The sequence below is a fragment of the Lepidochelys kempii genome, chromosome 1 (genome assembly GCF_965140285.1).
Source record: "Lepidochelys kempii isolate rLepKem1 chromosome 1, rLepKem1.hap1, whole genome shotgun sequence".
NCBI classification, from domain to species: domain Eukaryota; kingdom Metazoa; phylum Chordata; order Testudines; family Cheloniidae; genus Lepidochelys; species Lepidochelys kempii.
In genome coordinates this window covers 181,693,997-181,712,296 of record NC_136380.1, presented here as the reverse complement: position 1 = coordinate 181,712,296, position 18,300 = coordinate 181,693,997, and the positions used below count along the sequence as shown (strand labels likewise).

General features: G+C 39.7%; 1 protein-coding gene across 4 annotated transcripts in view; it reads left to right on the top strand.

Annotated features, from left to right (window-relative positions):
* The window catches only part of GBE1 (1,4-alpha-glucan branching enzyme 1), a 303,019-nt gene extending 298,935 nt beyond the window's left edge, over positions 1-4,084 (top strand). For all 4 annotated transcript variants that reach the window (XM_073304014.2, XM_073304034.1, XM_073304024.1 and 1 more), the window contains one exon: positions 1,713-4,084. In XM_073304014.2, coding sequence (XP_073160115.1) covers positions 1,713-1,769 — 57 coding nt within the window. In that variant the 3' untranslated portion in view covers positions 1,770-4,084. The remainder of the gene's footprint in view (positions 1-1,712) is intronic.
* The last annotated feature ends 14,216 nt before the right edge of the window (positions 4,085-18,300 follow it).

The following is an 18,300-nucleotide window of genomic DNA, read 5'->3' as shown; positions in this document are numbered from 1 at the left end:
ATTCCTGTAAGTCAGGAGTCAGGCATATAGGCAGTGCGGAGTTCAGGTACAGTAGGGCTCATTGAGCTGCAGCTCTCCTGGGGATAAACTGAAGACTTGGTTCCAAACTCTCTAAATATGACACATTTCCCAACCACTAAAACTGCCTTTGAAAACATGTTTAAAATTCTGGTTTGTAAGAAAATGCAATGGTGTCACATTGGGCCAGCTCCTCAACTGGAGTTAATTGACATAATTCCATTGACGTCAATAGAGCTATGCCAGTTTACTTCAGCTGAAAATGTGGCATAATATTTTTAATGACTTGTTCTTAACTTGGACACCAGCCGGAACAATCATCATTATTCCCTTTGTCAAACTTCATTTTTGTAGTTGTAACTGTAGTAACTTTTCACATCTGTGGAATCATTTTTACTGGAAAAGAAACTGGAAAAACTCTCTATGATTTAAATCCACATAATGAATTCTCTATAAATCCATAACTTCCAAACCTTATTCTGTGAACTAGTTGACTCAAACCAACTTTATTTGGTATTTCCTCTTCTCCTGAACAGATTTGTAGGAGTTATTTATCAGTGAAACCTTAGGGGATATCACTGTGTTTACTAGTGACAGCTGAGATGCATTGGACATGCTATGGTCTGGTTCGATGAAGATCAGCTGTTCTTTTTTTCTCTTTTTTTCTAAAGCTGTTTGCTTTTACGCCTTTCATTCCAGTTGCGAACTCTGAAAGCCTTTCAATACTGTCAGTCAGGCTCTAACTTGGAGATAACATGGCTGAAAATAGCAGAATTTTAAGAATGCCAAGGGAAGGAAAGATGGTCTAAACAAGGACATTGTCAAACTGAAACCCATAACACTCAATCGTGTGTTATTTTATAATTGCATTTTTAATGAGTTCTGCATATATGATCAGTTGTATTTTTCAATGGTTAGAGTCCCACATAACTTGACATGTACTGTTTACCAAATATTTTGCTGTGTTTTTCCCGTTATGAATCTAATCTGTGGTTAGAAGGAATGTCGTATAAATATAATTTTCACAAATTCTTTTTCATCTTTGAGAAATCTTTTCAAATAAATCAAGTTATCATAATCATGTCCAAAGGTTAAATAAAAACATCATTTGACTAGAAAATCAGAATTTAGCAATGATCAATTGGAATCAATTTCTATGTTCAACATTTTGTTCTATCAGATACTTACGTTCCATGGATGTCAGAATGGTAAAAAAGCATTGCTGTGTTTATATTTCTTGTATTTACCTGGGTGAAATGACATCATAGACCTTGGGGCAGCTTTAATTCACAACACAATACTGTTCATATGCTGTGGTAAGAGTATGTAATTTATCACTGTGTGGTCTATCAACCTAGATGTCCTCAAGCTTCTTAAATCGGCAATTGAAAATCAAATGGAGCCCTCTAGTGGTAATTGCATAAAATATCACCCTAGGGCTGATCTTAAGTAAGGGGGAAAATCCTACAATGAGGGTATGATTAAGATGGTCTTGTATGACTCGGACATGGGAGAGTGGGCTTACACTTAATGTGATTCATATTAATTGCACATTTCAAAAAATGTTTGGTAAGTTTTAATGCCCTAAAATGTTTCACACTCAAATGCTCATTTATGTAATGATTTATACAGCCCCAATGAAAAATCATGTCAAGTATAATTCATGTTCTTTTCTGTTGTCATTCTTTTATTAGGTGTACATTCCAAGCAGAGTGGCTATTGTGCTCCAGAATATGGATATCCCGAACTGAAGATCTTCATAACCATCACTGGAGAAGCAAAATGTGGAGAAGAAATATTGTAAAGCACTCAACATCACACAGTTCACACTATGAATGCTTTTTGAAACTAAACATAGTAATATTAGGTCATTGAAATGTAGGATTAATATTTACATATAATTACAGTGCTCTCAAGTTGCTAAAATCTAATTCAAGGCGACAATATATGAAAAAATAAAAAGAAAAATGCATCTTTGCATTTCTGATGTTACAGCATTACATTTTAAAACATTTCAGAGCAGCTGGCATTCTCAATTAAACTATCATTTCCAGTGTCTTATCAGGAACAATGTTGTACTGAAAGTGTTCTTGCTCTGATTTCAGCAATTTCTTTGAATGCTTTTTTATCATTTTGATATTGAATTCAAATACTCATTACAGATCATTGTCTCCTGTTAGGATAAAGAGAAACAGCATGTTGAAGTAAAACATAAATAATCTGACAAAAGGCAGCCTTCTGTGTTTGAGGGATCCCATTCTGCAGCAAATTCCAAGATATATCTAGGGTGTGCAGTTTTTCCAATCAGGAATACTGTCCTCTGCCATTTTTATTTAATGAAAATTTCACAGTAAAATCTTAAAAGCTAGTGGATAAACTGGGACACATGTCCCTTGGGTTCTAGTCATGGCTCTCTGTCACTTATCTGTTGTGCAGTCTTGGGCAAGTCATTTCACTCTGTGTTCCTCAGGTTCCATATCTGAAAAATGGGGCTCATGATAATTGCCTACCTTTTGCAAAGCATTTTGAGGTGAGAAGTGCTCTGTGAGAGCTAAGTACTATTACGTTTACTGAAATGGTACAATAAGTGAAACAATTTTAAAAAGAACATTTATTCTTCTACGTACTCTCTCATAAATCTAAGGACTCTGTAGCCAGTGGTTTCACTGCTTCCTAAAGCTGCCATTTAACTTGGAGCACTTGTAATGTTGATCTTGCATTTTTATAAATTAAAAAATATTTTGCTTACCAGGGAAGAAACAGTATTAGAAATATAGATCTATGTTATTCAAACCAAGCTTTTCGATATGTTCAAGCTAGTAAATGGTTTGGAGTGCTGGCTGAAATTGTTGTCTAAGTGAATTCTTTACAAGAAATCTAGCATAGTAAAGAATAAGATTCTGTATATTCAAATTGTATCAGCAGAGTATTCATTTTAACTCTGAAAAGGTCGTACAGATTTAAAGACAAATGCTTTATTTTGCTACACTAATTTAAAAACATGTTGACCTACATATTTGTATATGCTCCAAAATAAGGTACTGTTTTGCTTTACAATCCATTTTGATTTACAGTTTTATTTTATATCTGATATAAAATGATATATATGATTTTATAATTTAGAAATATTCAACAGAGAAAATGTCCACAACAAGTTTTATTAATTCAGGGGTCCTCAACGCGGTGCCCGCAGGTGCCATGGCACCCGCCGGGGCATTTTTGTGCCTCCGCAGGACACCCCACCACCAAAATGCTGCTGAGAAGTGTTGCCATTTCTCGATGGCATTTTGGCAGCGACGCTTCTTCCCGCTGCCACTTCTCTGCAGCAGCATTTCGGCGGCGGGGTGTCCAGCGCCAGCCACAGTCTTCTGGAAATAGCAATATGCTATTAATATGCTATGCCACTGTATTAATTCATAGTTCTATACATCAGTCATCTTCTGTGTAAGTCTTCTAAATGGCCAAACATTTATGCCCACACTGACAAAAACCTTGCATGTTTTTTAATATACTTATTAGAACTTTAACTTGGAAATATTTCGAAAACAAAAGAATGAGTGGGACAGCATAATATAACATGATGGGAAACCAAAGTCTTTTGATAGATCTCACATTAAAAGGGGTTCATGAACATCGCAACTCTTACTGTATTCTGTTCAACAGATATGTGAAAGACCAATACCATATGCAACTGTGCTATGTAATGTCACAGCTCCATTTCCCCCTTTAATTCATTGTGCATTAATGAGCTATAAATGCATTCCCATACACTTATGCTTAAAAAAGTACACTGAAGTGTTTTAATAACTGGAACCAATTATTGTTTCCAAAGTTGTAAACTTTGTAGTGAAATAAAAAGCAATGTAATTATCTGCTATATTTATGTTAAATTGATCTACTAATATATTCTGTAGATTTTTACTGGCACATGTTCCAGCGTTCCAAAATGTAATGCAAGGCAATTGCCCTTGTCAAACTTTTGTGCAAGAGAAGCAATAAATGTGTGATGTGAAGTAGAAACTGTAAAATTACATGCAAATAAACTGCGAGAAAGGTAAAACATAAATGCATATGTGATTTTCTTCACTCATAAAAAAATGTGTAATAGTATAATACTGGAGGCTAACACTAGATATTACTGGTAGGGTTTGAAATCAGGAATTTGCCTCAGGCAGTCAGAAGCAATCCAGTGGTTTGCTGCTCAAGAATATGTTGTTCGTTTTATGTACTGAATACTTACAAAAGATTATATTTAAAAACAATTAAAAGAATATTAAGGTTGAAAAGTCAGGCACTTAAGTTAGGAAATGCCAGAATTAAGGTTGCCTGTGCAAGCTTCATTTGACCTTCGTGTATGTATGCATTACAATACCGTCTTGAATGACACGATCACATACTCTTGTTTTCCATAGGATCCCTGTCTCATTGGTTACACAGGATGGATCTGCTCTGGGGATGAATCAGGGTTGTGTTATGAAGCAGGCTGCCTGCAATCCCCCTCCTCGTTGGTTTAAGACGTTGGAAGACGTATAGTGAATGAAGAGGGGGATTGCAGGAGGTGAAAGGATGGTCTCTTGTCGTTAGACATAAGGTGTGTGAGGTAATGTGTTATATTGAACCAACAGAATGTCCCCTTAGAGAACTAGATTCTGGCCCTGCCTGGGCCACAGGGTTCCTATGTGATGCTGGGCAAGTCATTTAAACCAAGTGGCCACTGCATTCCTCATTTTCTTGGTATCCAGTTTGTGATAGCTGGGGTATGATTTTGCAAAAGTGATGAGCACTTGCAGCTGAGGACCATATTAGCTGTGCTCTGAATATATAAAGTGCTATCTAATGCTAAGTATTCATGAAAGTCAGGCCCTAGGCTTCTCAGGTTGGGCATGCAATATTAGGTGATACATTTGACAATTTTGTCTTTAATCTGAATGCTTCAGTTTCCCAGTGAAAAATCAGAATAATATCTTATCTCACACGGGTGCAATGAAGATATATCCATTAATTTTTATAAAGCATTAAGATAATGTAGTGGGACCCCCATAATAAAGTCCATAAGGAAATTAATAATTATGTATTCAATGGGTTTGGGGGTCATACATTAAATGTTGAGAATAAAAAAAAATTGAATACACATCTGTTCAGTGAGTACTGTCCATCCTGTACACTGAATGGGGCAGCAGTCATGAGGGGGAAAAAAGTATATGATCATATAGTTGGACTGTATTATAAAGCATAGGCACAGAGGGGTCAAATTAAGGTTGCACAGGCATGTAACCTTAATTCTGGCACTTACCAAATTTCAAGTGCTTGACTTTGCATCCTTAGTGTTCATTTAATTTATTTTTTTATGTATTTGTTAAAGTTTTTAAAACTTAAATGATAAAAAATTAATCGTGGAACCATATTGATCCCCCCCCCCCGCCATCCCCAATTTGTCATCAGCAGGTCTTGAAAGTTTAGATCCATGGCATAGTCCACTACCCTTTGAAATAACAGACAAACCAGTAGCCATAGAAGTCTGTTATCTTCTGTGTGGACCATCAACTAAAGGAGATGAAGACACACTTGCCAGTGAGTTCCAGAGGAACTCACTAGACAGCAAAGGAATGCTGACTCACAATTATAGGGTTGAATCCTAGATTCTGTGGGGGAGTATTTTCTAGTGGTTAGACTCTTCTGGTCCTAGCCCTACCCTTATCAGTTCGTATCTTCCCCTTTCTCTGTTCCTGTCCCCGTCCTCCACCCTTGTTCTTATTTTCATCCCTCCTTTGTCTTCTGTCCACATTTTGCTCCTATTCCTTCTCCCCCTGTCCTGCATCTCTTCCCCTTTCATCTCATCTGTTCCTCACCCCTGCATTCAAAATGGGCTGTTCCACCCTCCACTGTGCTGCCTGTGTACCTGTAGGGGGACCATTGAGAGCACAGCAGAGACAGGCTTCCTGCTCTCAGTTCCTGTACCCTTCACGACAGTGGCCCACCTCCCCGGGCTGGAGCGTGCTCAGTTGCTTTTTGAGAATGGTGAACTTGCAGTCTGATCAGCACATATAAGCTCTGGAGGGATGGAACATGATCTGTGCAGATGGTATTTAGCTCCTGAACTAATAAGTCTGTCTTGAGCATGTGCAAACGGAATTTTCAAAGGCTTATAACTTGGTTACATTTGGGTGATTTTTTTCAGGGGTGGCAAAAGACACATCCTTCACACTAAGGCAACCTCCCATATCAAATTCAAGACCTTGCTCCAAAACCAGGAGTGCTAGAGCTTGACAACAAAACAATTTCAGAAATTTGCTAACATGGGCAAAAGGAATCTTTCCTTAATTTCATTCTCAAAAATGGCTGAACAATTCTGGCTGAAATTCTTCAAAAATCTTAGTCTTTTACTGTTCAGGCTGAAGTTTTCCATGCTAGATGCCTGCCTCATGTTATCAATGTGATAAGCAGCTAGAAACAGGGCTTGTAATGGAAAGTACTGAGCAACCTTAACTGTAGACCTCACTACCTGTGCCACTATATATTTATTTTTAACTTAAAGCATGCTTGGAAAAATGACTTTGTAAAAATATCTTACTGAGGTTCCTTGTCTGAGTCTCAATATTAGCATCAAGCAAGCTGAGGCAATATGGCTGCTTGCATGAAGGTAAAAATGAAACTGAACTGTACGATGTAAAATGAAACTGAAATCTTTTCTCTGTCACCTGCAACTGCAATATGTAGTCTGTAAATAGAAGTTAGTCTCCTCTCATATTGGCAGATAAATTAAGGGCCCAGATAAATAACCTGTAGTGTTCAAGTACTATGCTGGGAAAGTGTCAACAAAGCCGAGACCCATCTACAAAGCTACTCTGGAGACTGAGCAAGTTCCAATAGTTAATAGACCTCTCCTAGACAACTGCCTTCTCAAGCTAAGGTGACTATGTCTGTCTGGCAAGATAACATAGGGAGATGCCCAAAATTCAAAGGAAATACTGATCACCAGTGTCATTTGGCTCTAGCAGGAGTCATTTGACATCACTAGGAATAAGATGGTGGGCATCATCTTCAGACAACTTGTTTACATTTTATTATGGGCATCCTCAACAAATCAATTTAAATGCATATGCCAAACAGCTTTTCATGAGGTGATGGCAGAACTTCGTAAGCTGGCTGACGACTAAGACTATACCCTTGCTCAGTTTGATGTTTAGAAATGTTAAATCATATTCGCGCAGTGCAGGCAGAAGAAGGTGATTATGTAGAGTGTTAAGAAAAACGAACAGCAAATGCTATACTGCTGCAAGAGTGTCCTTTTTTCCCCCATGCAGAAATCTCTTTATATGTCTTATTCCTAAAGGTCCACTTGGATCTCCAGTAGAAAGAAAAACTCTTCCATGGCTGAGTATTCACTGACCCCCAAAAAGAGTATTTTTTACCCTGGGATAATGAATGTGTGACTCATCCCACTAGAAAAACATAGTGGAGTTTTACTGCCAGGTAAACTAAGCAATAGATTCATAGATTCATAGATATTTAGGTCAGAAGGGACCATTATGATCATCTAGTCTGACCTCCTGCACAATGCAGGCCACAGAATTTCACCCACCACTCCTAAAAAAGACCTCACACCTATATCTGTGCTATTGAAGTCCTCAAATTGTAGTTTGAAGACCTCAAGGAGCAGAGAATCCTCCAGCAAGTGACCCGTGCCCCATGCTACAGAGGAAGGCGAAAAACCTCCAGGGCCTTCCAATCTGCCCTGGAGGAAAATTCCTTCCCGACCCCAAATATGGCGATCAGCTAAACCCTGAGCATATGGGCAAGATTCATCAGCCAGATACTACAGAAAATTCTTTCCCGGGTAACTTGGATCTTACCCCATCTAAAAACCCATCACAGGCCATTGGGCCTATTTACCATGAATATTTAATTACCAAAACCATGTTATCCCATCATACCATCTCCTCCATAAACTTATCGAGTTTAATCTTCAAGCAAGATAGATCTTTTGCCCCCACTACTTCCCTCGGAAGGCTATTCCAAAACTTCACTCCTCTGATGGTTAGAAACCTTCGTCTAATTTCTAATCTAAATTTCCTAGTGGCCAGTTTATATCCATTTGTTCTTGTGTCCACATTGGTATTGAGTTTAAATAATTCCTCTCCCTCTCTGGTATTTATCCCTCTGATATATTTATAGAGAGCAATCATATCTCCCCTCAACCTTCTTTTAGTTAGGCTAAACAAGCCAAGCTCCCTGAGTCTCCTTTCATAAGACAAGTTTTCCATTCCTCGGATCATCCTAGTAGCCCTTCTCTGTACCTGTTCCAGTTTGAATTCATCCTTCTTAAACATGGGAGACCAGAACTGCACACAGTATTCCAGGTGAGGTCTCACCAGTGCCTTATATAACGGTACTAAAACCTCCTTATCCCTACTGGAAATACCTCTCCTGATGCATCCCAAGACGACATTAGCTTTTTTCACAGCCATATCACATTGGCAGCTCATAGTCAACCTATGATCAACCAATACTCCAAGGTCCTTTTCCTCCTCCGTTACTTCTAGTTGATGCGTCCCTAGCTTATAACTAAAATTCTTGTTATTAATCCCTAAATGCATGACCTTACACTTCTCACTATTAAATTTCATCCTATTCCTATTACTCCAGTTTACAAGGTCATCCAGATCCTCCTGTAGGGTATCCCTGTCCTTCTCTAAATTAGCAATACCTCCCAGCTTTGTATCATCTGCAAACTTTATTAGCACACTCCCACTTTTTGTGCCCAGGTCAGTAATAAAAAGATTAAATAAGATTGGTCCCAAAACTGATCCTTGAGGAACTCCACTGGTAACCTCCCTCCAACTTGACAGTTCACCTTTCAGTAGGACCCGTTGTAGTCTCCCCTTTAACCAATTCCCTATCCACCTTTCAATTTTCCTATTGATGCCCATCTTATCCAATTTAACTAATAATTCCCCATGTGGCACAGTATCAAACGCCTTACTAAAATCTAAATAAATTATATCCACTGCGTTTCCTTTATCTAAAAAATCTGTTACTCTCTCAAAGAAGGAAATCAGGTTGGTTTGGCACGATCTACCTTTTGTAAAACCATGTTGTATTTTGTCCCATTTACCATTGACTTCAATGTCCTTAACTACCTTCTCCTTCAAAATTTTTTCCAAGACCTTGCATACTACAGATGTCAAACTAACAGGCCTATAATTACTTGGATCACTTTTTTTCCCTTTCTTAAAAATAGGAACTATGTTAGCAATTCTCCAATCATATGGTACAACCCCTGAATTTACAGATTCATTACAAATTCTTGCTAATGGGCTTGCAATTTCTTGTGCCAATTCTTTTAATATTCTTGGATGAAGATTATCTGGGCCCCCCGATTTAGCCCCATTAAGCTGTTTGAGTTTCGCTTCTACCTCAGATATGGTGATGTCTACCTCCATATCCTCATTCCCATTTATCATGCTACCATTATCCCTAAGATCCTCTTTAGTCTTATTAAAGACTGAGGCAAAGTATTTGTTTAGATATTGGGCCATGCCTAGATTATCCTTGACCTCCACTCCATCCTCAGTTTTTAGCGGTCCCACTTCTTCTTTCTTTGTTTTTTTCCTATTTATATGACTATAGAACCTTTTACTATTGGTTTTAATTCCCTTTGCAAGGTCCAACTCTACTTGACTTTTAGCCTGTCTCACTTTATCCCTACATATTCTGACCTCAATAAGGTAGCTTTCCTTACTGATCCCTCCCTTCTTCCACTCCCTATATGCTTTCTGCTTTTTCTTAATTACCTCTCTAAGATGCTTGCTCATCCAGCTTGGTCTACAACTCCTGCCTATGAATTTTTTCCCCTTTCTTGGGATGCAGGCTTCCGATAGCTTCTGCAGCTTTAATTTAAAATAATCCCAGGCCTCCTCTACCTTTAAACCCATAAATTCTTCAGTCCAATCCACTTCCCTAACTAATTTCCTTAATTTTTGAAAGTCAGCCCTTTTGAAATCAAAAACCCTAGTTGCAGATTTATTTTTGTTAATCCTTCCATTCAGTTTGAACTGAATTAGCTCATGATCACTTGAGCCAAGATTATCCCCTACAACCATTTCCTCTATGAGATCCTCATTACTCGCCAAGACCAGATCTAAAATGGCATCCCCTCTAGTCGGTTCAGCAACTACTTGTTGAAGGAATCCATCAGCTATCGCATCTAGGAAAATCTGAGCCCTATTATTATTACTAGCACTCATCCTCCAGTCTATATCTGGGAAGTTAAAGTCTCCCATGATCACACAGTTTCCATTAGTATTTACTTTATTAAAAACATTAAAAAGGGCTCTATCCATATCCAAATTAGATCCCGGCGGTCTATAGCACACCCCAAGCACTATCCCAGGGGAGGCTCTAATAGTTTTCTTCCCCAATTTAATTATTGCCCAGACAGACTCAGTCATATCCATTTCATCGCTTCTTATTTCTTTACATTCTATCTCATCATTGATATACAGTGCTACTCCACCACCTTTACCTTTATTTCGGTCTTTCCTAAACAGCACATACCCTTCAATACCTGTAGCCCAGTCATGACTACTATTCCACCAGGTCTCTGTTATACCTATAATATCTGGTTTCACTTCCTGCACCAGTAACTCTAGTTCCTCCATTTTGTTACCTAGGCTCCTTGCATTAGTGTACAAACATCTTAATTTTTGCTGTTTGGCCTCACTCACATTCTGTACCCTATTAGGCACGGTTATTTTACTACCAGTATAACCTATTAGACTTGTATCTACACTGCCCTTCCTCCTACCTACAGCTGTATCCACTCTTACTTCATTTTCTTTCCACTCTATGCTAAATTCTGGCGTGGAGATTACCTGGACATCTCCCAACCATCTCCCCCAAATTCCTAGTTTAAAGCTCTCTTAATCAGTTGTGCCAGCCTCCATCCTAGAAGTCTATTTCCTTCCCTACTCAGATGAAGTCCATCCCGAGAGAACTGTCCTCTATCCATGAATGCCTCCCAATGGCCATACATCCCAAAGCCCTCCTTATAGCACCACTGCCTAAGCCATCTATTGATAGTCATAATCTTGTCACACCTTTGTTGCCCTTCTCTAGGAACAGGCAAAATCCCACTAAAGATCACCTGAGCCTCAATTTCCTTAAGCGTCCTCCCCAGCCTAACATAGTCTCCCTTAATACTTTCCAGTGAGAAAGTGGGCAATGTCCACCAAAGGGAGGTGGCACAGTGTTGACGTCATCTAGATACCTGGCAAGAAATACTGTAAGTGCCTTGCCTCCTTTTAGGAATACAGTGAAATAACTATAGCCTGTTAATTATCTTGGGGTTGTTTTTTTTAAGTGCCTTTGTATCAGTGAAGACGAAAGCCAGTGAGCTCAGCCTTTTTTGTGTGTTAGCTCTGAGCCAAGTCCATTGTGTTACTCTTGGCCTTGCCAGCATGTGATTATAGCTGTAGACAAATGTGACTAACTTCTCTACTTGTAAACATAAGTAACTTTCACACTTAATTCGTCTTCATAGAAGTTCACCCAGCATTCAAAAAATAAAATAAAGTGGAATTTCCTTCAAGTGACTGCTCTGTATTACAGTAAAGATGCGGAAAATTAAATTAACTGCAACGAAAGCATGTCCCATGTAGCATTTGAAATTTTGTCCATTACTTTTTTTGCAGAGTTTCTTTCATGCATTTACCTTTGTTTCTGTGTATTTTTTGTTACGAATGGTATTGGGCCAACATAAAATTTGTTGAGCCTTTCTAGATTGTATAACATATAGCTGTGACTGCTGTCTGTCAGCTTCAGGCAAGAGGAATTTCAGGCTTCAGGTGCTGCTTGTAAATTGACAACACCCGTTCCCAATAATAATTTGAGAAAAAGCCCATTTGCCTTTGCAATTCTAGTAATCGCTTTATTCTCTGTTACTGTGGCACGTTTTTGTCCGAAGACAGGAAGCGCTTTTCGACTGATGAAGCAAGCCTATGCCTGTAGATTAGCTTTAGAGAGCTAATTAGGAAAATACACCCTGTCCAAATATAAAATGTATTTTTCCATGCAGGGTTGTTTGTGTGAAGTGGAGGAATGTTTGCTTATTCACTGTACTGAAGGAGTTGAAGGACTCTGTGTGGTGAGTCATTTTAGTCCCAAAATAAGCTTGTAAAAATATCACACGCTAAGAGGCAAGTAAACAAATTTGCATTTTATATGCAAAGTGCAGGAATTAGCTTGGCTCTTATGTATTTTATATGTAAGGAACAAATTGATTGTTCGACTTTACATGACTGGCATGTCCAGGCTTGAGAGGGAGTGCACTTTGGTGGCTAGAAAAAGGGCTGGAGCGTCAGAATTGATCCAGTGTAATCTTGGCTATGCCACTGACTCTCTGTGGGTGAAATTCATCCCTAGCCAGAGCAAGGCCTTAGCATCTATGGACTTACATGGGTCACTGATGAATGCTAACCCTCTAATCAGGGGTGACTTTCACCTTGTATGACTGGGGCAATTGTCGTTGAACTTTCCCAGTTCTATTAATATCTTACCTAATCACATGGCAGTTGGGTTTTAGTTTTTGTAAAGCCCATTCTTTGTAATTATCAAATCTTCCTGACCCTTTCTCCAAAGTTTTGAAAGCAGTGTATGGTGTTTTATATGCATGAGCTCCTGATCATTTCAATTCGATTGGTACACCTTAAAGTCTGTGCAATTCTTTGGTCTCTGAATGCACCACCACCTTCCCAGGTGACAAGCCTCCTGCCTGTTTTTCTAGGGGTAGGTGTGGCTACTATGCCCCATATTCTTCAGAGAGATATGCTTATGATATGAATATGGCATAACTAAGATATGTTTTATGCAAGGTGGGTCATGTGAGGTATCATTGGAAAGGATATGATTGATTATCCTATTTGTATGCATGTATCATTTCTTTATCTGAGGTTAGGAATATGGATAATGTATCAATTACAAAAATGTTTGCACCTGGGAAAAGCCCCCCAGACAAAATGCCATCAGTCCAGCTGGTTAGTCGTTGGGCCATTAGGGAGGACAATAGGATTTTGAATATGCTAATCTCCCACCTTCCTGAGAAGCTTCCTGGGATGCTGCTTTGACACTGCAGGATCATATAATCATGTCACCTGGTATTGGAACCCCTCTCGACCTACTAGTATTTTTCCACAAACTGGGTGGAGACCAAACTGGGGAACCGCCATATGTAAACCCTTTGTAAGACAGGGAAGTGAGTTAATCAGGGCTGTTTTCTTCACTGAATCCCCACCCAGGATGACTGCTGAGAAGATCTCAGAAACAAGGACTGAGGGGAGGGAGAAGGACTGAGCCCGGGCCAGAAAAGGTGTCTGGCCTGTGAAAGAAATGCCTAAAACAATATTTAGGGTGAGAAATTACTACTTGTAACCAGTTTCTTTAGTGTATTGAACATAGTTTGCATGTTTGTTTATTTTGCTCAGTAATCTGCTTTGATCTGTTTGCTACCCTTTATAATCAGTTAAAAGCTATCCTTTGTAGTTAATAAACTTATTTTGTTGTCTAAAACACAATTTGTGGAATTCATAACTGGGGGGTGGGTGAGTAAGAAGCTATACATCTCTTCATCCACATTGAGGGAGGGAGCAAATTTCATAAGCTTATGCTGTAAAGATTTCTTTGCAGAGCAAGATAATAAAATGTTGGGTTTATACTACAGAGCGGATGTGAATTTGAGTGCTGGGCAATTGCCAAGCTGAGTCTTCCCACGCAGAGGTGATTTCAGTGTCTGTGTCTTTCTACAGCTGGGTGTGTCCCTACCTGTGTGTGTCTGCTGGAGAAAGCTTGCGGGCCTGGCTCAGCAGGACAGGGTGAGGGAACCCAGGCTGGTGGAACAGGCAGGCTCAGTGGTAGCCCAGTACATCAGGTGGCACCCCAGAGAAGAGGTGGGCAACCCATCACAATAGAATCTGACAATTCTCTGACTCTTAGTCTGGGGTCCTGGGTGACAGCCTCATGACTGCTCAACAGGCCTGACTGTAATAGGGCCTTGCAGATCTTTCCCTTGGACCTGTGACAGCAGTTAATGCATTGTGACCAGCCAGCCTTCTCCAAAACAAGATATTGCTTATCCTTCACACTGGGAATGCAGCTCCACAAAGGAGAGAACATGAGCTCATGGTACAGTCCATATATGCATGTCTTTTTGTTCTGTTTGTAGGGCACCTAACACAATGGGGTCCTGGTCCATGAATAAGGCTCCTAGGCTCTTCTATGATGATACAAATAATAAACAATGATTAGTCTATCACCGCCCTGACAGCAGTCAAGTAGCCCAACTTCATCAACATTTTCTGCAGGGGACTCTCGGGGGAGGGGAATGGGGTGTTGCCTCTGTCTGCTCCATGTGACCAGTTTTTGACTACATTCCAGCATTGATAGCACAGTGGAGTAATTCTGGCTGCAGCCCATAAGTGGGCTTTTTACAGCTGATGGCTCAGCCCGATCTCCTGCTGTGTTTGTCAGGAAGTGGTATCCATTCTCTGGCCTTCCTGGTTGTTTTTGTAACAGCCTGATATTAAATTGAACTAAGTTCTGCATCTAACTCCCAGTTATGCAATACAGCTACCCAATACCTATCCCATACAACAGTGGTTCCCAAACTTGTTCCACCGCTTGTGCAGGGAAAGCCCCTGCCGGGCCAGGCCAGTTTGTTTACCTGCCCCGTCCTCAGGTTCGGCAGATCGTGGCTCCTAGTGGCCGCGGTTCGCTGCTCCAGGCCAATGAGAGCTGCTGAAAGCGGCGCAGGCCAAGGGGCGTGTGGGCCGAGGGACGTACTGGCCGCTGCTTGCAGCAGCTCCCATTGGCCTGGAGCAGCGAACCGCGGCCAGTCGGAGGCGCGATCCGCCGAACCTGTGGACACGGCAGATAAACAAACTGGCCTGGCCCGGCAGGGGCTTTCCCTGCACAAGCAGCTGAACAAGTTTGGGAACCACTGCCTTACAACAATCATATACAATTGATTAGATTAATTGATCTCTGTTGGATTTAGATACCAGGAACAAAATCCCTGTCCACCATCACCAGACAGACAGTATTTCTCATCCTCAGAAAGTATCAAGTTATCCCTAGTACAAAACATGGAGGGAGAGAGTATTCTTGATTTACAAATATGTCACAATTGCAAAAGCTATCCTTAGAAAATCTTGCCTTGTAGATATGTAATTATCAGACTAATTGGTCATAATGGTTCCTTCTTACCTTAACATCACTGTGGAGAGAGGCAGATAAGAGGGAGAGATACTGCATATTAAGTGAAATGTCATGCAAGGAAATGTATTTTGAAGGTGTCTGAACATAAAAGATAATTTATTGTGGGAGTTTCTCAGATAAGCTGCATTTCAAACTTCCAATGAATGATTAAATAAATCTGACCCTTAAGCATTAGCTACCCACACTGTATAAAAAAACACAACACACACATAAATCACCACTCAGGTTTCAGAGTAACAGCCGTGTTAGTCTGTATTCGCAAAAAGAAAAGGAGTACTTGTGGCACCTTAGAAACTAACCAGTTTATTTGAGCATGAAAGCTCATGCTCAAATAAATTGGTTAGTCTCTAAGGTGCCACAAGTACTCCTTTTCTTTTTATAAATCACCACCTCCTCCTTCTATTGTAAACTAACTCTGAATCAGAACATAGGAAATTGCCACAGTGGAACAAACCAGTAGTTCATCCTTTAGTAGAAGATGCAAGATACTCCACAGTACATGGCTGCATGATAATCTGTACGTAGGGAGTGGCCTGTTTGGGGATGGATTGATTGTGATGGAGGAGTCTGAGCCTGGTGAAGGTTACTCAAAATACTCCATTAGTTTTTAGATATTCTTGGTGTTTATCTGGATTGAAGCTAAACTCTGACCTTTTGATGTTGCTACCATTGCCCTTCTCCCCCCTCCATCCCCCATCTCTAATTTTCAGTTACTATGTCCCTCAAATCAGAGAAGTTTAATTATGCAGTTACATTTTATTTTTTTTAAAATACCCACCCTCTGCAGTACTGGAGCTGTGTGACTGTGTGTGTACCACACCACACAGAAGGTGCATCAAGACCACTACGTAATATTTTCATGAATGATACTGCCATCTTAAATGCTGCACGGCTATTTTTCCAAAGGGTTACTTTCAGGACCTTTAACTGTTGTAAATTCTGACAAAGATCTAAGTGCCTGGGCTTGTTTCCTCTCTCAGCCGGAAGTTGGGGGCAGACTGAGCATCAGGGAGGCAGAGAGACCAGGTATGCAGCTTCCGCAGCCTTCTTGGAAGTCTCTTGTCAATTTCATATTGTGAACGTTCAACAGTCAACAGCTTTCCTGTTGGGCCACCAGGGAGCTGTCATTGCAATTTCTCTGGTGCAAAAATCTGAATTATTCAGCAAAGCCAAAATCTGCATGTGGAAAATCTTGATTTTTTCCAAAACGGGCTTTTTCCATCAGAAAATCATTCCAATGGAAAATCCCCAGCCAGCTCTATACTCCAGATCATGGAGGTACTCAGATGAAGTTGCTCCCAAATGTACTTGGCTTACCACCATCAATTTGTCTTCCTTGCCTTACAGCTGGCACTTGTTTTTAATGTGGCATTGAAACACAAGCTAAATACACAGAAATGAGGTTTAAAATGTTTACACAGAATTGATGTTGTGAATCTACAATTATTTTTATAGGTATCTTAATGTAGCCATTCTGTGACAATAGCAGCCTTTAGTCATTGTTCTTCTGCCTGCTAAGGCAAATAATGTGCTTGTCTCATATAACAGAAGCTGCAGAGAGAAGCAAAATCTTTAATATCTAATTTGCTAACCCTTATTTTGCACTTTTTCATCTGAAATGCAGATTTATAAATTGAAGCAGTAGATGTAACATTTCAGCTCACAAAATCATTACCAATAGGAATTCTGGATGTTTGCTGCTTCCCTCTCACCCCTACTCCTTTTTCTGAGGTAATAGATAAGAAGTGAATCATACCAAAGTTCTGTAACTTTTTTAAAAGTTTACAAGTTTTCTTTTTAAGTGGTAAAGCAACTAATTCCCTGTGTTTTGTTAGCATGCTGTCAGCCTAAATACTTATAGCATGAATTATTCTTTTTCTTTAAAGTGCTTTGGTCAGCTTTGCTCTGTGGCTTTCAATGAAGATAAATCCGATCCTTGAATGTCATTGAATTTTCAGCCTTGCATTTGGCATTTTGTTTACATATAATTGGTATTCTTAGCTCCCCAACAGATTCGAGCTCTACAGGAGTTTGCTTCATTATTCAAGACTTATGATGTTTGTGTCACAGTTCCTGGGTTAACTGCACCTCTGATCCTTCCTGGTCTGTCTGAGTGCACCCCCACTGGGGTCTCTGGCCACCTCTAAATGTTTCTTGTTTCTGGGGTTGAATCACGCGATTCTCCCACTCTCATTTAAAAAACCCTCTCCTGGACAGTCCAGTTATATTAGGTCCATTGCCCTTGTCAATGTACAACAGTCTGCTACCTTAAATAGAGTTACTCAGACAATTCGCAACATTTGATTAGTTTCAATTAAAGAAAAAATAAGTTTATTTAACTACAAGGATATAGGATTTAAGTGAGTACAGGTATAAGGCATTTAAGTCAGAAATGGTTACAAGAAAAATAAAAATAAAACACTTTCTAGACTTAACAAACTCGGTTCAAGGTGAAATTCTTACCACAGGTTCCAAGCAACATAGCTGACCAAGTTTCAGGTCAGGATCTGCTCTCAAAGTCCAATGGCTGTTTCTTTTATCGTCTTAGATTAAAAGGGTAGAGAATGACAGGGAGAGAGAACTTGTGGTTTTTGTCCCTCACTTTTATAGTTCAGTCATCTTTTAAAAATGTGTTTTTCTGAGAGTGCCCCCCTAGATAAAGTTCTTTCCAGCTGAGAGCAAAGAGACACGGAGTGTGGTAGGGAAGAGGTTTCATGCAGATTTGTTTGTTCCTGCCCCCCTTCCTTGCCAAAGAATGGCCACTTGATAAGTGATGGCCTATCAGCTTTGACACCTATATAAAGGGGTCAACTTGTCCTTTGTCTTTGAGAAACACGTTTACCCATTCCCTAGATTTGTCTGGTAAACACATTATAGTCATGATTTTAGCTTGTGTATACATTTACATATAATGTTGCTACATATATTTAATCATGATACTATTGATCAGTGAGTTATTGGCTTTCAAATTATACAGCACAAAGTATATGTTGTAGAAAGATTATTACAATA